Source organism: Dasypus novemcinctus, chromosome 2 (genome assembly GCF_030445035.2).
Source record: "Dasypus novemcinctus isolate mDasNov1 chromosome 2, mDasNov1.1.hap2, whole genome shotgun sequence".
Classification (NCBI taxonomy): Eukaryota; Metazoa; Chordata; class Mammalia; order Cingulata; family Dasypodidae; genus Dasypus; species Dasypus novemcinctus.
This window is the reverse complement of record NC_080674.1, coordinates 91,045,246-91,073,205: the sequence shown is the minus strand read 5'-3', so window position 1 is coordinate 91,073,205 and position 27,960 is coordinate 91,045,246. Positions and strand designations below refer to the sequence as shown.

The following is a 27,960-nucleotide window of genomic DNA, read 5'->3' as shown; positions in this document are numbered from 1 at the left end:
ACAAGATTTGTGCAATCGAGCTCCCACCGCTTGGTAAAACGCTCTTGGTGCCTAACCCAAAAGGATCTGGGGCAGATCCTTGAATCAGCTGTCACTTCTTCTATAGAATGGGATGCATTTTTTTCCTTCCTCCTTAACCTGCGCTGGAAATTGACGTTGGCTTTATACATCTCTATAGAGGGAGGCTAAAGAGTCTTGCGTGAGAATGAAGCAATTTACAATGCAAATAGAGGCCTGTGAAGGGACGGATGCTGCTGCTGCTCTCTCTTAACAGCTTACTGCACCTTAATAGCTGGTTTTATTTTCTGATATTAATAGATGAATTGTTGGCTAACGCTGCCGGAAATTACTTGCTGAAAGGAAAAAAGTTCGGAATAAACTTTGAAGGCAACAGATCTCGATTGGATGTTTTAGCCTCTCACACACAAACAGAAACCAGGTCATATTTACATAAAAGGAGGAATCTTGAGCGCGACAAGTCTCCTGGAGGACTACTCTTCGGTGCAGCCAGAAAGGATCCAGATCTGGAGTCTGGCAAGAGGAAGACAGAGGCGTGTGAGAGAAGCGAGTTGTTATCTTTGGTTATCTAGCTGTATGAGTGTATTGGTCTTCATAAAGCTAGATAACCGAAAGTAAAAACTCCTTCAAGATCGCCGGGGAGCGTGTGAGATTGAAAGACTACAACCAAGAGACAGTAAAAACCAGAAAGGTCAGGAACACTTATTGAATCTAACTTTGTTTTTGTTTGCTTGTTTTCCTTTATGATTAAAAGTGGGATTAGAGGAAATTAAGTAACATACATATGCTAAAATATAAAGGTATAAAGGTGCCTGATGCTTTGAGAAGAGTCGTTAATGCTATGCTGCAAAGGAGCAATGTATATTGCTAAGGAGTAAAGATGCAGGTGCAATTTGCTCTATTTTAAGGCAAGAGTTTATATATTAGGGAGTGGTTCCTTTTTTTTTTTAGAAAGTTTTTTTTTTTTTTTTAGAAAGTTGTTGTAGAGATGTCTGGTACCTAGTTTAAAAATGATTCTATAATATGTAGACTTAGGCAAGTTCCCTTCTGAGGCCCTCCCTCCTTCCTCTTTCTGCCCCACTTCCCCGGCTCCCTGAAAATTTTGGAGATTAGTGCTTGGAAACTTATCTTCATGTATTTGGGCTGTATTTCAAATTATGTGAAATCAGACTTTTAAAAAAAAATTTATACTGAAAGGTTACTAATTTATATCTACTGAGAACTCAGAACTACCAGGGGAAATGCAGAAGAAAAAAAAAAAGGCTGATTTTTATTCTTCTATTCAAAATACAAGGACAGATGCTTCTCTGTTCCAAGAGGGTTTCCTTGAGGAAGCTACTGAAGCAGAAAGACATGATGGAGACGAGATCGCCTCCCCTCTTGTCAAAGTGTTAAAAAAATGTTCTGTCTTACTCTGCGCCTAGCATTGGAAATGAAAGTGACATTTACGCCACAACCCACGTGTGCGCCTCCTCTCTTTTTGTTTAAGGATGATCAGGTCTATCCAGGAAACAGCTCTGGCATCCCAAACTGAAATAATTAGGACGTATATAGACCTGACAAAAATGGAAAGGGGGTGGGGAATCTGAGGGTCTGTCTTGCCTAATTGATTCCGCTAAACGGAATGCAGGAGATGTGAACGGCAGGACGCTCTGATTCCCACGCTCGGGGGCAAGTGGTAAAGCGGGCCTGCAGCCTATGACAGACAGCCCTGTTGGGGGGTGGGGGTATGAAAAAAACATCAAGTGCACACACCATACTCATCTCCATCGCTTTAAGAAAGTAGAGGCATTTCCCACCCACAGCCATCTGCAGCCTCCCAAATGGCAACACCAACTGGTCTGTAGCTGCTGCATCTCCACTCTTGCTGTTAATTTTATAACTGCTGTGTAATCTGGCCATGATTAAGTTTGGCTTTCTTCTTTGGTTGAGATCTCCAATATTTAAGGAACGCTAGTAGAAAGAGATTCTAAGATAGTTCCATGCCTGCCGGCCCTCATGTCAAATTCTCAGTGCATACTGATGGCCCGTGACCACATCATTTTTGTTTGTTGGTTTTTGGTGGATCATATTTTAAAATAAATATGTGTATATAAGTTATTATTATGCCTTCATCAGGCTGTTTACCTTTTAGCGTTACACATCTAGGAACGTGGTCTAATGCTTGTATACACAGACTGGGACTAAAACTATAAAATCATTAACCTATAGAAAGCTGATTAATAACAATATGATAAAAGGTTATTTTGGAACAATGACAGCTAGATGCATTTTAAACAAGCATTTTAATTTCACCTAGAAATGACTATGCTTAGCTGAAAACTTTCATGTTTTGGAGGTTCCCATTGTAATCTTTTTGTAAAAGTTCTGACGTTTTTCCACAGGTCACGAGGCAAACATATGTATAGGTATTTAAACATAAAAACAATCATTACAATAAGAAAATGCCCCAAATGGCCTATTATCTTCCATGTGGCCTTGATTACTTATTATCCCAAATATAAAATATTTCTTCAAAAGCAGAATATTATCTTTTGTAGCTTCAACTCATTTTGAGACTTGAAACTGCCTGTTAAATCAGTTAGTTTCAGTTAGAAACTCCTAGAGACTTTATTAATGTAAATTTCCAATTTGGCTACCAAACACGTGCCAAAGTTTTACTGCTGCAGTGACCGTTGAGAAGACCCTTGTTTATTTACATTTGAAGCACTGTTTGTGCAAACAACCTTTCATTGTTAAGTGCCAGTATTCCTTTCATTTACTTCATGTCCAGGGGTGCTATTTACCTAGAACCATTGTCTACTACAATTAACATTTACATTACAAAGTGTGTGGTTTTCTTTCTCAAGGAGGTTCAATTAAGGCAATAAGATGTTTGCTGGGGAAACCTATTGTTTACTGAAAGCACTCAATGGAGTCAAATTACTGACGCTTTTGCCTACATCTTGGTCTTTTATGTAAATGTGTTAAATATAACATCTAAGGAAAATAAACAATATTATAATTATGTGTTTGCCATTGTCATATCAAACTTGCTTTGTATCATACTAATGTTACATGACTTATCGATCAATAAAAATGCATTTCAGTGTTATTATTTTCATTTTATTTTTTGCTGTTCCACTGCTCTTGCTGCAACATGTCCCAATTTTTCTTTTTTCTATTACACATCAAACTTCTGACATTTTGTTTTATTTGTGTGCGTTGAAGAGAGGTACTGCATCTGAGCTTGGGTCTGAAGGGTGTGTCTGAGATAATCTCTACAATGACCTTATAATAAGGTGATATTTCTTTGAAATCTGAAATATTCCAAAGGCATGTACATTTAAGTCAAAAGAAGTGTAAATATCAGTTAAGTAGTTCTTTGAAAGCTAGTTTTAACATTGGCAGAAACCGGATCAAGTTTATTTAGCATACCACTGCATTGTAAAACAGTTGGAGTGTAGTTGCAGGTTGCGTGAGTGTGCATGTTAACTAGTGGGAACCAAACGCAGTCTTTGTGAAAGGGGAGCAGCAGATTGCTGTGCAAGGCCAATGTTAAAAAGGCAGCTGAATTTAACACCATCTGGAAGAAAAGATCCCTTCACGACTTTCTCACACCGTCAGACAAAACTAGTGTCTCTTGTTCCAAGCCCTTGTCTATGCAACCATACAATACTGAGTCATTATACTTTTGCTGAGAGAAAATTTGAGAACACAATATGGGTAACCAGTGAATGACCAAGTTTCATTGTGCCCGCTTAAGTCGATTGAAATCTACGTCTAGAGCTATGAATGGTAGTATTGTTTTCCTCACCAGGGCTGTACTAAATGTCAGCACAGTGTAAAGAAAAACTTGAAGTCTGCAAATAACTTACCAGATCTCAATTATAATATTTTCCCACACTAGAACTAATATCATTGCGAGGAGCTACATTGCAGAAAATACAAAAAGCAACAACAAAAAAATAGAGTTCATTTAGAAGTTATTTCATCCAGACAAACATTTTAATTTTCGGATGGGAATTTCAATTCAGGCTGTAGGCTGGACTGAGAAGTGGAATTCATTACTGGGAAGTTCAAGTTACTAAAATGCTTCTTCTGCAATTAAAATAGAATAAAACAAAAACACCTAGCTCCACCCAAAACCCTCTCTTCTTAAATATAAGCAGACTTTATTTGGGGGTTAATGCTATAGTTTGGTTTAGAATTGTCAGTGTGAATCTAGCTTAAATTTTGTTTTAAATTTTGACAAACACTACTCTTTCAAAGTTTGCTACTATGATTGACATTGCAAAAGAACACTGTAGAAGCACATTTCCAAAACATATACCAGAGAGAACTGGCACCTCCCTTGGTGCATTCTGATGCTCTCAGAAATACATTTCCCCCCCATTTTCTAACTTTTTCTTCCTCATGATGAATGCGAATAAGTTATTAGCTTTAGGTTTAAAATCCACATAATCTATTTGACTGCAAACAGTCAGAAAAAGGAAACAAAACAGTTCAAAAGGAGCAAAAGTAGTTGGTTGAGTATGTTTTATTAGGATGTCTATTTTAAATATAATTGACTTTGCAATTTGTTATTGTGTCACCAAATGTCGCATAGTTCTTCACATGTAAGTGCAAAACAATGAGTAATTGCTGTTTTGCTGAATAATACATCTGGGTTGCCAACGTCAAAGGTATTATTTTGTGTTTTTCTAAACAGGAGCGTTAACTGCAGGTTTTGACATCTAGAATCTTTTCATGAAATACTTAGAAATAGGCCGTTAAATGATACCTGTAAAAGTAAATATAAAGATATAACTAACTTCTTTTCCTTGTCCTACTTTATTACATCAGAAAATTAAAAATGAAATGTCATTCAAAAATAGAATTATAAAAGGGTATAACATAAAAACACCATCATAAATAAAAAATTCAAAACAACAACAAAAATGGAAATTGGAGAGATCAAAAAGATAAACAATATCCTTCTTCCAGAATGTGAATGGGTATATTCACCACCATCAGCCCCCTATGGAAGTTACCCTAAATATGCGTAGTGTAATGAGACAAATGCATTATTTATATTCAAACTGAATATTTTTGCAAAATAGCTTTTCTTTAAATCATTTTCTTAAACAGTAAATTTTCTGTTACTAGTGCTCTTTGTGTTTATTTTAAAAATTATAATGATTTTCTTATTTGGAAAAATATGAAATTCTAATATTGTTTTTGATGAAAAAGGAACCGCTTAAATAACAGGAGAGAAGGATGAATACATTTCAGGTCAAGACATGGCCTTCCTATTCATAGACTACATGTAGTCGATTTAGTAAATGTTAGCATTTTAATAATTTTGACTTGTTAAAAATGGGGCGATGAAACCAAAAGGTTTTGTTTTCCAATGTGACCAGAAAATGAACGAAATAGAATGCGTAACTACCTATGTATCTGTTTTTTATTGTGGGTCTGTACCTCTGGAAAAGTCATTGTGGTTTGGGAATATCGATACCCTTTACCCACTCTTGCCACAATTTATCTTTTCCCTAATTAGCTAGAGTTAGTAAAACACATCATATATATGCTGTTGCATTTGGATGGGTGCTGGAAGTAGGGGTGGTGAAATGAGTAACACGGGAAAAGGGGTCCTTTGAGATTAAAGGTTGGGTCAATTGTTTTAACACTAGTACTTGGAGACAAGTTAAACACGTCCTACAGCAATGGGGCATGTAAGTCAGTTCTTCAGTGTCTCCGGGTTTTAATGGATGGCTTTGTTATCTTGTTTGTCTGTTCATTGGTTTCTCAGCATAAGTTAAACAACCTAGTAGAGAAATCAGCAGGACCTCCATTACCATTTACTTAGAGAACCTCCCCCCCTCCCCCCCCCGCCCCACTTCTGGGAATGGTTCGACTTGTGGTATTAATTTCAAAGATGGTGAATGGAAATGAAAAGTATTTAGTTATGGTTGTTGCTAAGGAGTATCAGCCTGCTCTCAATCAGGGCCGCGAGAGTTAGTACCCTTCCTTAGAAAGGTGAAGACCATATCTGAGGTGGGAGCGTGTGGCTTTCCGCTTTGCAGCGAAATGCCAGACTAGAGGGTTGGGTTTTAAAAAGTATAGATAATCGACTCTATTTAGGGAAATGTGGAATTCTGGGCCGTATTTGTTCAGAGCAGCACATCACTGGGCTTGATGTTTTGACTCGGTTTTAGCTGAGCGCTGGCACAAGGCATTCTGGCGATCTAAAAATAACCAGGCTTAGCAGCCGCAATGCAAGGTGCTTATCGTGGGCGGTGCACCGAGGAGACCGCAGACTCTGACTGGATGCAGAAGTGGCTGGCCTAGGCAGTGGCAGCAGCGAAGGCGGCCGACTCGCCGCTGGGCAGCCCGACACCTCCCGGTGACCGCCAGCAGCCCGAGTCCTCCCGCCCCAGCGGTTGCTCGGAGCCCTCGCTTGAAAGCGGGCGTCTGATTGGTGTTTCCCGGGAGACGGGCTGACCGAGTTGCCCGAGCTGGTGCGCCGGCGCGCGCGCTCCCGGGTCTGGCGCGCGGCGGGGTCGGGGGCGCGCGCCGGCTGAGCAGCGGGCTTGGCGGCCTCCCCAGTTGGTGCGACCGTAAGTGCGCGCACCCGGCCTTCGCGGCCTGGCGGCGTCTGGACTCGGGGACTGCGGATTCCAGCAGCCTGCCTCTAGCCTCGCCTTGGCACGCTGCTTTGCGTCCGCGAGGGCTGGTCTGCGTTTTTGATTTGCCTCCCCACCAGAGACCTCCGCCCTTGCCTCTGCGCCAGCTCGTGTGTGCGGAGCTTTGGCTTAGGCGAGTTGGGCTTGTGGGTGGGGGACGTCATATATATATTACTATATGAGGGGGGTTTAGTCACGCGAGGACATGCGTCAGAGGCCCTCAGAAAGCAGGCATCTCCCGGTGGTCACCCCCGTGCCTCAGAGCCCCCTCCTCAGGCTAGCAGGTAATTTGTGATTAAGGGACTTAATTCTGCTGACACTGATTTTCTCTAGCTGTGCCAGGCTTCTTCCCTGGATATGATCGATATTATTGGTAAAGAACCCCTCCACCCCTGCCTCGCAGTTTTTAACCCAATGACAAGTTGTTAACGGAGAGTCCTGCGGAGAAAGACTTAGGCAATAAAGTTGTGTGAGCCGGGAGCCAGGGTTGGTGAGCGCACGGCGCCCTGGGCCCTTGCCTGGAGCAACTTCACCCACACTGCTATCCCCATTGCGCGTTAGGGGCTCCTGGTGCAGCTGCCCCTACAGTAGATTGGCTGGAAATATTAATCTCCTTGTTGGGTGGATACAGTAGAACTTGTTCAGAGAGCACTTTAAAAAGAGATCTACGTCTTCGGCACGTACCAAAGCCAGTTAATAACATCATGCATGGACATTTAAACTTGTTGTAAGTTGCAGAGAGGATTAGCGGGAAGTCACGCTGTGCGCAGCTAATGATACCATCTTAACTCTAACCCGGCTAAATCCACCTCGCCCAGCGCGGTCCAGCTCTGCGGCCCTCGGGTGAGGGTGGAAAAGAAGAGGGTCTTGGAGGAGTGAAGGGAGGGTGGAAACAGGAGGAGTCGCCCTGGTCCTTGCTTCAGGCGATGGTCACTCGTCCTTGGAGGCCGCGAGCGGCCGTGCTGCTAGGTGGGCAGCGAGCACCCGGACGAGGGACCAGGCTGCTGGGTGTACTCGGACGCTCCACAGCCCGTGGGTGTGCTTTTGTGACCCTGAAGGGCACTTGCCTACTTCTAAAACCGTTTTGATTCCATTAACCAAAAGGTGCACCAAGAGCTGTTGCAAGCTCAGGTGAGGTTGCAGTGTTCCAAAGGTGGTGGCTTTTTGCTACTGGTGGATTTACATTACAAAGGTCTTTTGCTTTCAGTTCTTCTTTTACAGAAGTAGTCAAGCTCAGTATTTCACAGGTAAATTTCAAAGCGTATTATTAACTTCCTGTCATAGGCTTGCTCAACTGGTTTCAAACTGATTACTGTTTTAAGGCATTTTGCGATTACTTTATGACAAGGGCAATTAGAAATAATCTTGGGAAAATGCTTCGAAAGTGCTGTTATTAAAATACTCACCTAACAATATTCATTTGATTCTCTCACTAAGTAGCTTTCTGACGGATTTCTTGTGTTCTGTGAGTTTCTGTAATAGTCACTGGTCCTAGGAAGCTATCAGGAGAATTTTAACTGCAACCTGGCTCTTGGCATTGTTTTTTAAGTTTTGGTTATAAATTCAAACTTGACAAGGTTAAAATATTTATGTCTTATATCATTAATAGCTAGTGGGGAGATTGGAAATAACTATAGATGCTAATCACATTAGTAATTGGTGAGGACCTGTAAATGGATGGTAAGGGAACCATTTGGAAAAAGGGATGTGCGTTAAAAAACAACAATAAACACTTTCTCTAAATCAGGCCATAAGAGATAATTTATAGAATATTACCCAGAGTATCTCTTAAATCTTTGTCTTTTAGGGAAAAGAAAAGTCTGTGTATCCATCCATCCATCCATCCATCCATCCATCCATCCATCCATCTGTCCACATAAACATATACAGACATGCATAGATATGAGTGACATTTACAGAAATAAAGGAATTTCTAACAAGTATGATTAAGAAATATTTTCACTGAATAAATACAACACAGAAGATGTGTATTTATCAATACTGGTCTAATGAAAAAATTTCTGTAATTTATTTGAAGGTAATACCTTCAGGAAGACAGTAACAGACTTAATGTCATTGAAATTCACAATGCATGGACTTACTTCCCTGTCAGGGCTAGATCTCTTATGTAGTAATATTAGAAGTATACTTTGTCCTTATTTTTAATTCAGTGCGAATTATGAAGGTACTTGAAACTGCTGCATGAGTTTAACAATCTTGGGAGGAATTCAAATAATGATTTTAGGCCTTATTTTTAGAAAGCACATAGTTGGTACCTAGTAGATACTCAGTATATAACATTTTAATGTATTGAATTACCTTAGAAATATATGCTATACATACAGAGTTAAATTAGCATTGGCTGGCATTAGGAACCTGAAGCTGAAGGTATTGAACTGTTTTTGGAATAGCTTGAAAACTTTTGGTGCTTTAAATATGAAATCATCACCATGACTAATTCATGGCAAGTGTTTTTGAAAAGAGTGAAAGAAAAATTAATTTGATAGGTCTTTCTCTTCAGGATTTGCATATATATACCTCTTGAGTGGTTCTGGTAGTAAAAATACCTGTACACCAAGGAAAAAGAATTAATTGATGAATCCATATTTGCATTGGTTTATAAAGTAACTCTTAAGGCAATCTGTAGATACTTAATATACAAAATAAAAGTTTAGCTGTCTCCAAATAAAGTTGGAAATTGCTGAGTAGCTTGGATTTTCACACTGAAAACTCATGCTCAATTATACTCTGAAATCTGAGTTTGCAGGTATGACAGGGGATTCCAGTGATTCAAACAGCACCATACAAATACTGCATGTATTTCTGCCAAATTTGTCTCAGATGGACTAGCTGCTAAGGAACAGTCCATAGCATGACTGAGCTAACAGAGAGTGTGTTACCTCTCCAATAGTAATCCCTCCATTTGCAGGCTGTGCTCACTGACAGGAGAAAGGACTTGAATTTCTGTCATTTTTCTGGACTTCAGCCTTAAGGTCTATGCTGTCAATTAAAAAAATACGAAGTGAACAATATTTTTTGTTAACCAATACTAATTAAGTCACAAATATTTTCTTAGCAGTTGGAGGTAGAAATTTTGCTTTATTTAGAAGTTAAAGTTAATTAGCTCCATTTTATTAGGGATTGTCTAGTTTGATTTTGAATTTTGAAATTGCATTTTATACTATAAAGAGCCCTTCTGCATAAAATGCAATTTCAAAAGGGAAAAATATTTATGCTTTTATCATTTTAAGTGATCAAATACTGCAGTGCTGGGTATTAGAATATCATGTGCATCACTACATTATTAACTTAATCTAACACTCAGAGTCATTACCACATTCATGGGTGTCTTTCTGATATCTCTCCAGTCCACTGGATTTTGAAGTGTGATTATGTAAATTTTCTACTGATAAATAAATGACTATAATTGTACTTGAAATACCACTCAAATTCTTAAGACCGTGGCATCTAAATAATATATTATGCATTACTTAATTATTTATCAAGACTAATTCAAAATAACTGTAGGGCAAAGCATACATTTATTTTTAAATAGCTATCATCCCCCTCAAAACCCCCGATTTTTTTCTGTACCAGGTTAAAAATATTCCAGATGGTCAAACTATGGGGAGGTGAGAAATAGGTGATGAGTGGAGTAAGTATCAAGCTTATCTTTCAAAGAAAATCTCTGGTTTGCCTGATAACACTATTATCCTGATGCAATTTTTATGGCATATGATCTTAAATGCCAGTTTTGTAAGGGTGATTTGGTGACAGAGGAAACATGTTTAAATGTTAAACATTAGCCCAGAAAATTCCTAACCATTACTTGACAAGGAAAAAGGGAGAAGTTACCAAACAAAACCTTTTGCTCGTGGTTATCTTTTAAAGCTCTTCTATAGGCATAGTAGAGAGATTGTAATCTTGAGTTATAAAATTAGGGTAAGGGTTATATCAATCAAGTGACACTAAATTTAAAGTATAGTTTTCCTTCATTTAATTATAGATGCAGAAAAATCACAAAAACGGAATGGTGCCTTTTTATTATTTAACACTGCAAGCTGTTTTCAGAACTCTCATGGCACTGCGCCTTTAAAGGAAGCGCTGTGTGTTTTACCTATATAAATTCTAATTGCAGAATCTACTCTAATCGCCATGTAGAAATCATCTGAAGGCACCTAAATTCAAGAGCTACATATTTTCTTTTTAATTCTACAGACCACACCTTATCTGGTTGTTAATGAAATAGAGGAGATTGATTGCAGAAAATCTTCAAGGGGATATTTGTTATACCACATATAGTAAGCCCCATTTGGTGCATTAGCATTTAGCCATTTTATGCAAATTTAGAGAAAATGACTCATGTATATGATTTAATATGCATCAGCGATAACTCATACCACCCTTATAAGAAAAAAGAAATTAAAAATTCATTAGAAAACTAGACTAGTGTCACTACATGGTTAAAACATTATTAAAGCATATTTCAATGTTTTGCTTACACTAGTGTTCTCATCATGGTGCCACCATTTCATGACAAAGGCCGTAGAGGAGAAAACATTCAACTTAAAATGTCTGCTGGCACACATCGCTGGATTTGTGTGTCACTAAACAATGAGCGAGCATAGCCTTGAATACCAACTATTTAATTAGCACTTTTGGAAGCCATGCATAGAAAATAGCTCATTTACATGCATCTGCTTAGCGATTAGTTCCATAAAAAGCTACCATTTTTTTGTTGTTGCTGTTTAATATAGTGAGCATTTTACCATTCGGCCATGAAAAAATCACAACATATGTTATTATTTTCAAAACCTGAAATTCAGAGATTTAATTAAAACAGACAAAAGTCTTCATATTTCTCTTCAAGGTATATTAAAATTATTTAATTTAACCTTAAGTATGCCATAAAAGACTGGATACAAGTAATAATTAAGAACTTCAAAGGGCAACGGAAACCCTCTAACAGTCCTTGGTTTAATTAAAGGTTATTATTAGAAAGCTCTTGAATATACAGTTACATTTGATGACAAGGAATGAGTAGTAGTAAAAGCAGTATTTGAAACTTATGAGTGTCTTATTTTAAATACTATTGATAGACTCTAGGAAGTATTACTATCTTCCATTTTGAAAATAAATGCCATGTATTTCTTGAAAAATCAAACTGATAATATTAAAACCTGTTAGTTTAAGATGCTTTGCTTTCCTTTTCATTAATTCTCTAATCTACACATACCTGTCATGATAAAAAAATAGTGGTATGCTTCTGAAAAGCGTTTCTACCAATGTAAATGGCTATAAGAAAGTATATTTTTCTAATACAATGGAGTATTTCTGAAAGCATGTATACACATGTATATAGATATCATAACAGTAAAACTAGGTTTTACTTATGCCTTTTGAAATACAACTTTTTTTTAGAATGCTAATTAACATTTAATATAAAAATAATTTTTTAAGAAGCTTATATTATCAATGACATTTATGGGAGTAGACAGTTGGTAAAAAAAAACCCACATGATTAAAAGGTATAAACCACATATAAAATAGAAATAGGTTATTTATACAGAATTTGCTTTTATATGTATTTATACCCATCAGACTGTTTTGCTTCATATGTATTTCTTTATGCAAGGAATTTGGTGGAATTTGCAGTTAAAATTCAGGGCAGATGAACTAGTAGTGTGTTTATATATATATATATACATTTATAGATATATACATTCTTAAGTGAAACTGATAAGCATTTTGAAAGTCCATTTAAAACAGGTACTAATTATGTTAATTATATTTAGTAATTGACTTATAAAACAATTATAATTTAAAAATCACCTAATTATTAAGCGTGTAAGATTTTACTTTTATGAGTAATCTATGATTTTGAAAATATGATACTATTTTCTTTGTTCATTGTGGGCCAATGAATATACCATGGGATGTGTGATATTGGAAAGATTGCTTCGATTAAATATGTACATATGAATCAATATCTACCTAGTTTAGCTATGTAGCCAGCCACTTACACAATGTATTATTTGTATGTAGTCTACTGTGTAAGGAAACTATAAACCTGGTGTGTCTTTTTTATGGCATATTCTTTAATTTGAAATTGTTTTTTTAATTCCAATTTCTTATTCTATCCTCCTCATAACCAGGATTATTTGTTATTTATCTCCCTCTCCCTCTCCCATCTTTTCCCCCTGCACACACACTCCAGAACATATGGTGGTTTTATGGAGCTAAGGGATTGATTCACACTGGTTCCCCCAACATAGGAGCCTGCTGGAAGTTGCCTGATTTTCTTGAGGTTACCTTTCTTAGATAGATTAAGACCATTATTATTATTATTATTTTCATTTGGGGTTGGTGGGTTGGTGAGTGACTGCAAGCAAACTCTAAGTTAGCTTTAAAAGTCCATTTGTAGGATAATAGTATATTTATTTGAAATCCAGTTTGGATATGGGGAACAGTAAGTGGCCAAGGAACAAGGACAAGTAAACATGGGAACTTAATCCTAGAATATAAAATTATTAACAGTGTATTCCAAACAAAAATATTTTGCAAATGATTTTAATATTTTAATTTCACTGTGATTAAAAGATCTAATTTATAGACGTACGCTACTTACAGTTTTAGCTAGTGATTGAAGAAATAATATGAGCAAGAGTCTCCTTGAGCTTAATCTTCTCCTTGACTAAGTTAGGACCATTTTTGAAAGCTCCATTATTTCCCTTAGACTATTAGGGAATTATGAATAAAGATATGATTTTCCTTACTACCAATTACTTCAGTGACTTAAAAATTAACCTTTCTGAGTGCCTAGCCTGCACTCCAAGAGCTATATGATGAATTTAAATAATTGATTATATTTTAAAGCAGAATTTGGAATGCATGATTTGACATTAGTGAAAATTTTTATTTTTTTCTATTTTCACACAACATGGATTCAGAATAACAAATGTTAGATGGAAAACTCAAATCAATGAAGTATTTATTTGGCTCCTATTATGTTCTCCCAATAAAGTTCTAAGGTTCTTAGAAAATAGCCAAACAGTGGATTGCTGAGTTAATAAACAAAAAATCAAGTATGTTCACAAGTCCAGGTGGTTGAAAAGTCCATCGTTAGAAAGTATAGTCCTTTCCTATTTATGTAGCATTGAGAAGAATGTTCTTAATTTTGGAGCTGAGTTGAGCATTTGACTGATCCCATTAACTTTTTCAGACTAGTAAGGAACTATTTTGGTCTACTAATGTATTCTTGGATGATACAGTGGATTCTGGATAGCAAAAAGGCACCAAATGATACCCTGAAGGACTTAATGGGCTTTGCAAGTCATCTCCCTTGAACATTATAATTGTCCCTGGAATCTGGTAAAATCTGAATCCAGTGTTGTCTACAGACTATCATAAAGGAAAGCAGAGAATTCAGGTTAAATTTTTTATCTGTGTCACTTTCATTTTCATGATTTTGGCTTTTAATTATAAAGGAGGTTTTTACTATACAAGTGGCCATACTACTTTTTATTACATCAAAAATAGAGTTAAATATGAGGAAATCAATTAAGAATTTCTTGGTCAATAGAAAATCTGTTAACCAGCAAGTATTTATTGAGTACCTTATAGGAATATACTGTGCTAGGGGCCATTGATGTATTTTGGAGTGTAGACTTTAGAAATGTAGAGAGAGAAAGCTTTAGAAAAAGTTTAAGAGCTGACACTAACTTTAAGAAATCTAAGATCTGGTTGAGGAGACTAGATTAATAAATATGAACAATTAGTGAGCAATATAAATATAATTTGAGATGCTGAATTGCAGGATACCTATTAATAATATTATAGGCATTAGCATTGAAAATAAATCTGTGAAGAGCCAAGGAAGAATTAGTAGAGAAAGGAATATTTGCTGCTTTTAAAGTGTTGTAGAACTAAGATGGATAAGGGGAAGCAGATGAGCATTCTGGGCCAGAAAACCAAAATGATTTGATGATGTCATGGATACACGAAGGAACAGAGCATGTCTTTGAGACTGAGAAGGGAGAAGCGCTTCATATTCAATAATGGTGATTAATATTTGTGCATGGTTGGGATAGGGCCAGATTACTTACATTCTTAAAACTTGGCCATTGAAGATGATGTGATGATGGAAATCATGAATAGTTACTCTGGATTTCTTCTTTGACATATTCAATGATAGTTATTGAATATCTACTATTTGCAGTACTCTGCTAAGAACTGGGAGTATAATGGGGAACCAAATGCACGTCTTGCCCAACCTCATGAAATCTGTATCCTAGCGGGGAAGATAGACTTTAAAGAACTAATTACACACTTGGCTATTCAATTATAGCTATAATAAATTCTTCAAGAGAAGTACAGGGTATCATGAGATGGAACAACTAGTCTGGGACAGGGGACAGGGTTAGGGAATGCTTCCCTTAAGATGGAATAATTTGAGTTAAACTAAAGGAGGAGAAAAAGATGAGTAAGCAAAGGGGTGGGGAGTACAGGTAGAAGAACTTTATAGACAGAGGAGATAGATAATACATGACAAGGCTCTTAGGCCAGGGAAGCTTGCTTTGTTTGAGGAACCTCAAGATCAGTGTGAATGGTGTACAGAAATCTACAAAAAACCAAGGTAGAATGGCCTAACATGAGGTTAGAGAGGTAGGTGAACCAGATAAGGTAGACTTTGTAATTCCTGGTGGAAAGTCAATGAATGATTTTAAGTCAGGGAGTGGCATGTTTGGATTTGCATTTAAAATCTGGCTGCAGTATAGATTGGAAGAAAGCAAGAATGACTGGGGAAGACAAGTTGTGAAACTGATGTAATAGTTAAGAGATAATGATGGTTTGGACTCTGAGAGTTGTAGTGATGGGCAGATAGATTGGCGAGATATTTATGACGTAAAACATGACCAAATAAGCAAGAGGAGGAGGAAAGTAGTATTTAAAGAAGGGTCTACTATATTAGTATTCAGGTGGGCTGAAGTGGGCCTAGTATGGAATTATCTAAAAAGGTGATGAAACCTGAAATTGGTAATGGAGAAAGAGAAGACATGTGCTAGAGATATTTTAAAAGAATATATAGATTCTTTGACTTAAAAATTTTAAGTTTTAGAAATCATGGTGGCATTATTGGCTAGATGGAGGAGGTAGGGTGCGGAGGGAAAACTACAAATTCATTTTGAGGTGTTGAATTTGCAGTGTTAGGGAGGCAGGTAATAGAAAGTCCAGACATAGGAGTGTGATTCTGTTTGGGAAGGCATCAGTGGGGATTTGTGATTGAATTGCAGAAATCAAAATATGTGGAGTTTGCCAAGGAGAGTATTTATATAAAGAGGAGTCCAGCAAGGCAAGGCTCCAATTTTGAAACTGGTGGAAGAAGTAAGCAGTATCATCCATGGATTAGTTTACATCTGGATACACTTTAATTTATTTAGTGTATGTGCAATTATTGAAAGAAGTAAAGTCCAAAATATGTTATATTGAAAGAAAGGAAGGAAGGGAGGACAGGATGGAGGAAGGGAGGGAGAAAAGGAGGGACAGAGGGAGGGAGGGAAGAAGGAAGGAGAGGCTAGTTGGAGAGTGTTCATGTAATTCTAGAAATAATTGGAATTTAAGTAATGTTTCATAAACATTTAATTAGAAATGACTTCTATGTTATCCAATATATGCTCAAGTTCATAGAAGTATCTTTTAGAAAAAAACTTATTCAAATTCATTTGGTAAATATTTATTTAGAGCTTATGTGCCTGGCATTGTTCTTGACCATATAGATTTTAGCTCTGATTATGATATTTGCATTTTAAAGAGGAAAGATAATCAATAAATAAGTAAATAACGGAATCTATTAGAAAGGTATTAGTGCTATGATAAATAGGATAAATAGGTTAATGGAGGGTATTTTAGATTGGGTAGTCAGGCAAGAGTCCTTAAGGAAGTGGTGTTTAAAATGACACCTTAATGCTTAAAAGCATAACACTTCCATTATTTAAACCTGTAAAAAAGGTACATATAATTGTCTGTCAATTTATATAAGATTAATCAACCTATTTGGGATTAATAGCAACAAAAACCTTGCCTTGATCTCTTTTGGTTCGCCATTTAGGACCATGAAAGACAGAGATAGGTAGAGGGCAAAATGATATGACATGAAATAACTTTGACTGCATATTTCACTTCCATAGTTATGCATCTGAGTTCAAAGAAAAAGCTACAGGCAATACTTTCTTAACTGTGTATTTTGCCATGAACTTCTGAGTCCATGTTTTAAAATGTCTTGTTAAAATCAGCATGACATTTTGGTGAAGACTTTTGAGTTGTATTGTGATAAAATATTTAATAAACAATATTATCAATATCATGCATGTGTATAGAAATTTTTATTTTTGAAGTGCTAGCACTCTTAAATAATAGAGTTTTAAAAAAATAGTGATTAGCACTGCAGCTAGGAAAGTTTAGGTTGGCCATTAGGACAATAAACAAAACCAGTGAGGGCTTGAGAACTTTCAATTCATTATTCTAATTTCTTATTAGTAATGACAAAATATACTTATGGAGACCTATAAAAATAATTCTTTTCCACCTCTATTATTTACATTATAATTTTGAGAAATATTGGTAGTTTTTAATCAAATGTCCTTGATGTAGTTTTTTAAAAATTCACTTTCAGCTTGAAACTTATTGTTTAAACTTTTTACATAATCAATTTTTAAAATAGGCAAGCATGCACATGGCTTTTTAGAAATTAAAAGTTGCGCAGAGATATATGGTAAAAGTAAGCCTCCCAATCTCCTCAGTTCCCTCACCCCAGAGATTACTACCAGTTTTTCTTGTTTAATTGTTTTAAGAATAAAACTGAAGTTACTCTGTTTATGTGAAATGTCTCCAAGTTATAATTATATTGGACTTGGGAACATTTTCCACTATCTCACAACTTTCTCTGTAATACAATGTCACATGATGTAAACATCAGTCATGAAGTAACTCCGAACTGTTGAGGTTGTCTTTGGAGAAAACCAGGCTTTGGTGAATTATTGTTTATTCTTTTTGAAATTCATTTTCCATAGACCTAAAGGAAAGTTATGGGCAATTTCTTTCCAAAAAGCATTTGTTTTTGCCATGAAGGTTTTCATGACCATTGCTGTGAGCATATAGAATTTTGGTAACCACATGCACTTGACCAATATTTTTAATGTCAATTAATGATTAGTGGCTTTTATTCAGTCTGAATTAAGTAGTCTCTAAACTTTAGTTTTATGCCCTCATCAATAACCTGCTTATCAACTTCTAAACACTTATGAATCAGTTAGAATTTTCTCGGACTGAGAGTTTTCGTGGAATCAGAAGAAAAGGCTGCTTGATCCCTAGAGCCCACAGTGGACTCCTGCAACTGCAGCACAAATGCCAAGAACAGCAGTCCTGTCAGCCCCGACTGTCAGTCCTTCCACTAGCAGAAAACCTAGTAATAGATGGGTTTGTTCTGTTGAAATCCCCTTCATCTTTACTATATATCCGCCCAACAGGGTTTCTCTGATCAGACATACTGTGAAGCTATAAGTTCTTTCTGGTTCCAAAACTAGTCCTTCAGTTTAGGAGTGCATTTTGGATCAACTGTGGCTGCCAAAGGAAAAGTTTGCAGCAAACTTACCATGAAGTATCACTTGGTAGAATGGAGGTGGAGTATTCTACAGTTAGGTAAGTGGCTAAACGTCTTGGGTTTTCTCAATAGCATATTATAAAGAAAACTTTGGGCATCAAGTACATTATTGACCAGGGGTGCGATTAAGTAAACATTTCTTTCTCATCTGTTAAAATTACTCTGACTATTCCAGAACTGACAAGAAAAAGAAAGGTGAGAAGAAAGGAAATTAATAATTATTGAAACCATGTTTTACTAGACCCTATATGAGTGCTTTGCATACATTGTCTCATTTATCCCCATGAAAGCCTTTTGTAGTTTATGTCAGCTTCATTTTTCAGAGGAAAAAGACTGTGTTGGGGAGTTAACTTAAGGCAAGTAAAGAAAAGAAGGGTCAAAAAAGAGAAATGTATGGATATCACTAACATCCCAGACTCAGTGTCAGGATAAACTTGTATTTAAACAAACAAACACTCCAGTTAGAGAATATTATGATTTATTTGTCTCAAAAATTTTGCAAAAATCTCAAGACAATAAAACCCCAGCACCTTGAATTCATGAATCACAATATCAAATAAAAACAGTGGGTCATTTAAGGAAAACCAAGAGCCTATTTGATGGGGAAAAAGTCAAATATCTACAAAATGAATTGAATTCTTGATTTTGCATTCATTTGCTATGATATTCTGTTGGTAAAATTATAAACACACACACTTGCTGTTTCAAATTTTGCATATTTAGAAATTAAGTCTACATTTATGATTATTCCAGTATTTAAAGAATTCCTGTAAAGATACTCATTGATGATGAAAAGAAAATAAAAATTATCCCACATTTAGCATGCAAGTATTCCTTCAGTCAAATATACACAACCATTTTTCTCCCTTAAGTCTCTGATTTTATGCTTAAGAATGAATTAGTGGTTTGTTCTGCATATGCTGCAGAAGAATTGAGTAGGCTGTATTCCTGCAGTTAGACACTGCCTAACTGTAGAAAGACAAGTTAATGTGGGGCAAAATTGTGACAGAAGGAAGTTTGTGTCATGTGTCTTAATAATGAACCCTCTTCCTTCTGAACCTTTTGCCTTCATACTTGTTTTCTCTGCCCATACCCTTGTTCCTGCTACTTGAAAATAGCTAAGTTTCTCTTGGCTTCTCTGATTTTGCCCTATTCTTGCTCTGGGAATGGTATTGGAAGAAACAAATTCCTGGGGCGAAAATGGCAGATAAGGTTTAATGTCTTATTCTTATAAAACTATGCAGATGAGAGGATGAAAATTGTTTTATTTAACCAACATTCACTTAGTGCTCTGTGTAATTTATAAAAGTTAACTTATTTAATCCTCAAAATAACCTATGAGGTAGGTTTTTAATTGTGCAATTTCAAGAAAGTAATCAGTAGGGGAAAGCTTGGGAAGGTGTTGATCCTTGTTCTCTTTAAAGTCATATCCAGAAAGGAAATTCCATTTCTACAGCTGGTCCTGTTTGTTACTCCTATGCTAAGGAATCATGAACAAGGTGAATCAGGCACAAAAATGTTGTAGTTAGTGATTCTCAGTGGAGCAGTGATGATATAGCCAATGATAATATTCAATTAGACACTCAGGACACTTGTATTATGAATCCTGATCAGGATTCATAATACAAGTAGAAATGTTCACATTTGAGTTTAAAAAGTTTTACAGAAGTATTCAATTCTTGAAGTTTATTATTATAATTGAAATGTAAGGTTTTTTTTAGTAATGTCATAAGCTATATTTAATATTTTAATACGTTAAAAAGTTAATTTTTTAACGTATTGAAATAGATATTTTGAGGTATCCTAGTATGATTCCATTTTTAAATAAATTATCCATAAACTATAGTTGGTGTCAGTTTTTAAAAACACATGTCTTCTTTGAAAAATCTCTTCTTCATGAGAATGAGAATGTATCAGATTAACTCTATGTAACATCAGTTTGCGGGAAGCGGACTTGACCCAGTGGATAGGGCATCCGCCTACCACATGGAAGGTCCGCGGTTCAAACCCTGGGTCTCCTTGACCTGTGTGGAGCTGGCCCATGCGCCATGCTGATGCGTGCAAGGAGTGCCCTGCCATGCAGAGGTGTCCCCCGCATAGGGGAGCCCCATGTGCAAGGAGTGCGCCCCCATAAGGAGAGCCGCCCAGCATGAAAGAAAGTGCAGTCTGCCCAAGAATGGCAACGCACACATGGAGAGCTGACACAAGATGATGCAACAAAAAGAAACATAGATTCCCAGTGCCACTGATAAGGATAGAAGCAGTCACAGAAGAACACACAGCAAATGGACAAAGAGAGAAGACAACTGGGTGGGGGCAGGTGGGAAGGGGACAGAAATAAATAAATAAATAAATCTTTAAACAAACAAACAAAAAACCATTGCCTTGCCCTGGTATAATTACATTTCAAGGATATCATAAATTGTTTTCATTTTATTACTTATTAACTGTTTAATGTGTAACAACATTTAAACATGAAATACGTTGTCATTTTAAGTACTGAATAATACACTGTCAAGAATTTTTGTTAAAAGTCCATCTAAATAGTTTAAATAATTATAGGATTATAATTCTCACAATACCTATTTTAATTGAAATTACACCTAATGTTTTAGACTGTCTGGAAGAATCACCAAGAAAAATTATGTAAATAATAAAAACAACAAAAAGGAAAAAGTATTAACAAAAGTAGATTATTTTTAATTAAAAAGTATCAAATTTCTGTTGTAATTATAATAATTGTTTGTAATATACAGTCATTCCAGCTATTGATTATTTTCAAACTAGATCAACTCAAATAGGCCTGTGAAAGTAATTCTGAACCATGGCTGCATGTTAGAATTAATTGGAGAACTTTTTAAAAACTACCAATGTTGGAACACAAACCAAAGGGATTTTGATTTTAAATAGGCCTGGACATTTGTGTGTTTGTCTGTTTGCTTGTTTTAAAATAACTACCAAGATGACTTTAATGTGCAACCGGGGAATCAACCACTAGCCAATATAATTTTCATACAATTGTTTTTGCCACATAATTCAGTTTTCTAAATGGATCCTTTACCCTTAAATATGGAATGGATAATATTTCACAATACTTTAATTCTGCTGCTATAGTCAATATTGATTTGATTCAATGTCCTTAAAATTTAAATGTTCAATCAAATGTATTTTGCTAAATTTGCTACATAATATAACCTGGTATAATAAAAAAGTCAGTTTAGAAAATAGAGATTATCTGTTGTTTTCCACTCTGGTGATCATTGAATTAAACAGAATAAAAAAGTTGTATGGCTTGATTTATTACTATTCATTTAAATAGCTGAATCATATTCTATGAAACATTTTGTTGCTCCTAGATATTAAATGACCCTTAGAGAACTGGACCTACTCAATATCTAAGTCACAGGCCAAATCTGTACTTTGGTAGGAGTTCAGCCTTTCTTATGAATAGTGTGTACATCACAAAGTATTCATTTATCTTGCAACCTTACTTTGTGCTCAAGAGATATAGTTTCTAGAACAGGTTTTACTATATTGATGCTTGCCAACTTAATATTTAATAAAATTCGAATTCTAGATAATTCCCTCTCTCTGCCCCATTCCTCACAAGGAATTATGGAAAACAAAACAAAAACCTGTTAACTGTTAATGTGATAACTAGGGAAAAGATCCTAGGCCTTTTTATTTTCTTCTAAACAACTATAAATTCAGGCCATTCAGAAAGAATTCATGCAAAACCAAAGTTGAAATGAAGTTCTCTTTTTCCAAGGAAATTTAGTTTAATTTTTGTAATGTAATCTTAAAACATCTAAAATTAGAAATGAGTCCATCTATAGCTTAGCTTGAAAGGTAGCATACAATTGTTGATTTAAAGGAAACATTAGATTTATTACTTAAATGTTAATTCCCACACACTATCATAGATTTACTGCAATGTAAGGAGGACAGTTTTTCAGTAATTTGCATGAAATTTTTTTTTCAATTAATGGATTTTATTTTCTAGAGCATTTTACGTTTTGAGAAAATTGAGCAGATAGTACAGAATTCCTGTATACACTTTCTCTTTCTTCATTGCTCACAATTTCCCCTATCATTAACATCTTGTGCTGGTGTGGTTCATTTGTTACAATGGATGAACTAATATTGACATGTTTATTATTAACTGAAGTCCATAGTTTACATTAGGGCTCACTCCTTGTGTTGTATACTTCTATGAGTTTTGCCAAATGCACAATGTAATTAACATATCATTACAGTATCATGCAAAATGGTTTCACTGCCCTAAACATCCCCTGTGCTCCACAGATTGCATTGTACAGATTTCATCCATCTAAAAAGAGAATAATTGCTCTTTTTACTGTCTCCATAGTTTTGCCTTTTCCAGATGTAATATAGTTGGAATCATATAGTATGTAGCATTTTTAGACTGATTCTTTCACTCAGCAATATACATTTAAGGTTCCTCCATGTTTTTTCCATGGCTTTATAGTTCATTTCTTTTTATTGCTAAATAATATTCTATTATATGGAGGTACCACAGTTTGTTTATCCACTCATCTATTGAAAGACATCTTGGTTGCTTCCAGTTGTTTGTAATTATGAATAAAGCTTTTATAAACATTTGTGTGTAGGCTTTTGCATGGATATAAGTTTTGAACTTATTTGGGTAAATATCTAGGAGTGCAATTGCTGAATCATATGGTAAACCTATGTTTAACTTTGTAAGAAACTACCGGACTGTCTTCCAAAGTGGCTGTACCATTGTGCATTCTGACTAGCAATGAATGAGAGTTCCTGCTGTTCTACATCCTTGCCAACATCTGGCATTGTCAGTTTTTTGGATGTTAGCCATTCTAATAAGTGTGTAGTAACTTCTCATTGTTGTTTCATTTTTCAAATTTCTAATGATGTATGATATTGAGTATCTTTTCATATGCTTATTTGCCATCTGTGTATTTTCTTTGGTGAGGTACTTATTCAGATATTTTGCCCATTTTTAATTGGATTATTGTTTTCTTATTGCTGGGTTTTGAGGATTCGTTGTATATTTTGGATATCTTTTATCAGATATGTACTTTCTAAATAATTTCTCCCAGGCTATGGCTTATCATTTTGTTTTCTTAACAGTGTCTTTCACAGTTTAGAAGTTTTAAATTTTAGCATGAGAGTTTTTCGTGTTGTAAAATATTCTTGTAATTCATTATGAGTCTTATATTGTGACATAATTATATGTACCAATCTACATTTTACAGATTAGGAAGTAATTTTTATGTATACTATAAAATAAATAAAGTGAAATAATTGTCAGGATATTTTACAAAGAAGAAGATAAGTTTGGGCATGTTCTTGGCTTGAATGATGTGCTAAGCTCTGTGCCAATAGGACATGAGACACTAGTAACCCATGGCATATAGTGGCATCACAATTAATCAAATTATCATCAGTGTAGATTGTGATGAAATGCCTTCTGAAACAAGTACCTTGGGAGGCCCAAGTGGTTACAACGTTTGACCTTTCTGTCTGGAATAATGACTACAAGGGACCTTGATATGGGGTTGATTTTTCTGAATGCCCTGGAAAATTTACAACAAGAAAATGAATAACATTGGTTTTTAACTCTTAGGTCAAAGCATGTTCAGAGAAACTGAGAGCCTCTATAGTAGCTTTGAAAGAATCTACTATGTCTTGTAGCCACACACCAACATTGCTGAATAATTCAAAATTTCATTGTACAGATTACAAAATTATTACATAAGCTGAATTCACAGTCTTGCAAGTGTGTCCCATGAAAATTAGGGCATCAGTTGAAAGATGTAGGACTCTGAAACTTTGAATGGAGGCATTGGATGGAACTCAAAGGAAGCTGAGACTCTTCTTTTTTTTTTTTTTTTTAAAGATTTATTTATTTATTTAATTCCCCCCCTCCCCTGGTTGTCTGTTCTTGGTGTCTATTTGCTGCGTCTTGTTTCTTTGTCCGCTTCTGTTGTCGTCAGCGGCACGGGAAGTGTGGGCGGCGCCATTCCTGGGCAGGCTGCTCTTTCTTTTCACGCTGGGCGGCTTTCCTCAAGGGCGCACTCCTTGCGCGTGGGGCTCCCCCACGCGGGGGACACCCTTGCGTGGCACGGCACTCCTTGCGCGCATCAGCACTGCGCATGGCCAGCTCCACATGGGTCAAGGAGGCCCGGGGTTTGAACCGCGGACCTCCCATATGGTAGACGGACGCCCTAACCACTGGGCCAAAGTCCGTTTCCCCTGAGACTCTTCTTGAAGCATTGAGTAACTCTGGACCTCTTTTGACAAAAGAAGCAGCTTGCCTTTCCATGCCTGAGGAAACTAGCCTTCCTCTTCTTGAATACCCTGTAATAACCTCATTTAGACAGTTGACTTGCAAGATGATGCACATTCTCCTCAGGACCTGCCCTTAGCTATTCTTTGTTGTCACTAAACCTATTACTAGGGTCATATCTCAGCATGTTCCATGGGAACAATTACAAAGTCTCCCCCAGAAAGAAATAGCTTAAATGCCCCAAGAATTGCAAAATTTTGCTATTTATATTGGTAGAAATCTGAGGAATATATGAGGGAATGAATTCTAAGAGTGGTGGGCAAAGGAGAATGTAATATAACACAAGATTGAGCCACATTTATTGATGTGGGTACTGTATTAGTCAGGATTCTCCAGAAAAACCCAGCTACATCTGAAACAGATCAGAATACACTCATTTTTCAAAGGCTTAGAGAAATAACTTAAGGCAGGGAGCACCTGCATCCTTGAAAATCTCTGCAAGTATCTTCTATAGGTCAAATTACAGCGTTTAAACTGTCTAAGAAAAGTTGGACATTTTTCCTATAATGGGCAGTAGTGCCATAATGGTAATTAGAATGTTTTTACCTACATGGATATTTGATGAAAGGAAATCCTTCCAGTGCATAGAATTTCAACTGTGTATTTGGTTATCCAATTTGTCTGATTTGAAGGATGGGTGGAAGTACATATCTACAATAATTCATGGGTAATTGCTAATGGTTTTATTAGATAGTCAGAGGCTTGGAAAGATAAGATTAGAAGATTAGACAATGAAGTCTGGGGAAGAGGTATATGGATGTACTTTTCAGAATAGTCGCATGATATAGAGATACTGATGAAAAATCATGCATTGCAGAGGACACTCAATATAGGTGAACAAAATGACTCATTCATGGAGATCAGTCAGCCTCTTTCTTCAGACACCTTATTAACTTACTCAAATGGTTGATGTACAGTGTAGAAATAGTGGCAGGAATGCAAGTTCAGCATGGGCTCAACACCTTCCCCTCTCCAAGGCTGATCTGTTTATCACTACTGCTGAATGCTTAAACTGCCAACATCAGAGACAACATGGAGTCCTTAGTGGAAGGCCATTCCTCAAGATATTGCTTTCTTTTTGAAGACTGTCTGCTGGTGATGTGATTCTTGGCTTCTCTGTCACATGATAAGGCACATGGTGGTGTCTTCTGGTCTCTCCTTTCTCTTCCAGGTTTGGATGATTTCAGCCTCTTGATTCTGTGGCTTTCTCTCTCCTTCTCTGAATTTCTTTCATCTATAAATGAATCCAGTAATAGGATTAAGACCCATCCTTATTGAATGGGTCACACCTTGTGATAGTTTTTAAGACTAGATATTCCTGTAGGTGTGAATCCATTGTAGGTGGGAACTTTTGATTAAATTACTTCAAGTTAAGGGCATTTGATTAGATTGCTTCTGTAAGGCGTGATCCACGGTGGGTGTTAATCCTTCTACAGGAGTCCTTCATAAATGGGATGAATATAGAATGACACAGAAGAGTTCAAAAAGGAACCCCAGATGCTGAGAGAGAAAACCACAAGAGTAAGAAGGTAAAATCAATAGAACCTGGAGAGAGAAATCCACAGAAGCTGAGAGAGATGCCACAGAAGCAGTGTTACTTCTGTTAAGGGTCTTTTCATTAGGTTACTTCAATTAAGGCATGGCTGAGGGTGGATTTAAACCCCCTTACTGGAGTCCTTTATACATGGGATGAATACAAAGAGAGACAGACAGACAGAAAGCCACTGAAGCCAGAAGCTGAAAGCAATGAAACTCAGAAAAGAAAGGAGAGACCAAGAGACCCTTCCATGTGCCTTGCCAAGTGACACAGGAGTCCAGCATCACAAACAGCCGGTCTTCCAGGAGAAAGCATTGCCGGATGATGCCTTGATTTGAAACTACAAGTTATAAGCTAATAAATCACTATTGTAAAGTCCAACCTATTTCTGATATATTGCATTTTGGCAGTCTAGCTGACTAGAACACCCTACTTGCAGAGGGTTTACACCCACAGGAATGGATTAAATTTAAGAACATGGTTTTCTGGGGTACATACAGCTTCAAACTGCCGCAATGTGTAATGGTACACTGCAGTTTTGATTTGAGTTGCTCTAATGACTAATGAAACTATCATCGCGATTAAGATAATGATCATATCCATCACCTTCCAAAACTTCCTTTTCATATTCTTGTTTGCCCTTCATATATGATCATTGGTGAAGTGATTATTTAAATCTTTTAGCATTTGCCATTTTTTATTGGATTATTGTTTTTTTATTGTTGAGTGTTGAGTTTTGACTTGTATATTCTGGATACAAGTCCTTTATCAGATATATGATTTGCAGATATTTAATCCCAGTCTGTAGCTTTTATTTTTATTCTTTTAACAGTATCTTTTGAGGACCGGAAGAAGTCTTTAATTTTGTTGAAGTCTGACATTGATTTTTTTCTTTTATGGATAGTGCTTTTGTATCTAAGAAATCTTTACCTACCCAATGTCACAAATCTTTTCTCTTATTTTTTTCTCTTGAATTTATTAGTTTTAAGTTTTATAAATGTAAAACCACTGATCCATTTTGTTTTAATTTTTGTGTGCAGTGCACAGTATGACTCAAAGTTCATTTTTTTTGCATATGTATATCCAAGAGTTCCAGCACTGTTGTTGATAGTTAACAGTCCTTTATGTTAAATTTTCTTTGTTCAAGTAACTAGTGTGATTTCTATTTCCTGGCTTGACTCAGAGTACTGAAACAAACTGGCTATATCTTGAATTGTAAACTGAAAGTTCTTTACTATTTTGTTTATCTAGTCATACCCTAATGCATAAATGAACCCCGAAACAAACGTGTTGGTAATAATATTTATTTTGTTGTAAATATATAAAATATCTGGTTACCTAACACATGGTATTAAAATATTTTAGGGAAAAATGAGAAGTTTTTTTTTTAAACCAATGCTCTAACATGCTAAACATGGTTAGATTCTGAGTACCTCTAAAGGTTTGGTTTGGGTGGGTATGATTTTAAGTACTAATATAGTACTAAGTTAAGTATTGCCAGTAAGGCAATCAAGATTTTTTTTTACTACAAATAGCTCCAGGTATTTGGGCTGAATAGATGGGTAATTTGGGCTGGATGAAACCAACCAACCAACCGACCAACGACTGACCAACCAACCAACTAACCAATAAACTCCAAAATTAAAACAGTAGAATCAGTAAATTAAGATTATGTCTAAATTCAAATACTTTATACCTTTGCGGTGACCTACTCACTCATTTTAATGTTTTTATTTAACATTTTAGGGCATCA

At 36.2% G+C, this 27,960-nt stretch overlaps 1 protein-coding gene across 1 annotated transcript in view; it reads left to right on the top strand.

Annotated features, from left to right (window-relative positions):
• Nucleotides 1-248: 248 nt before the first annotated feature.
• Nucleotides 249-27,960, top strand: part of LOC131273310 (uncharacterized) — a 131,983-nt gene continuing 104,271 nt past the window's right edge. Inside the window, exons 1-2 of the mRNA XM_071218471.1 lie at nucleotides 249-553; nucleotides 6,475-6,798. Of these exons, the coding sequence (XP_071074572.1) occupies nucleotides 249-553; nucleotides 6,475-6,798 (629 nt within the window). The remainder of the gene's footprint in view (nucleotides 554-6,474; nucleotides 6,799-27,960) is intronic.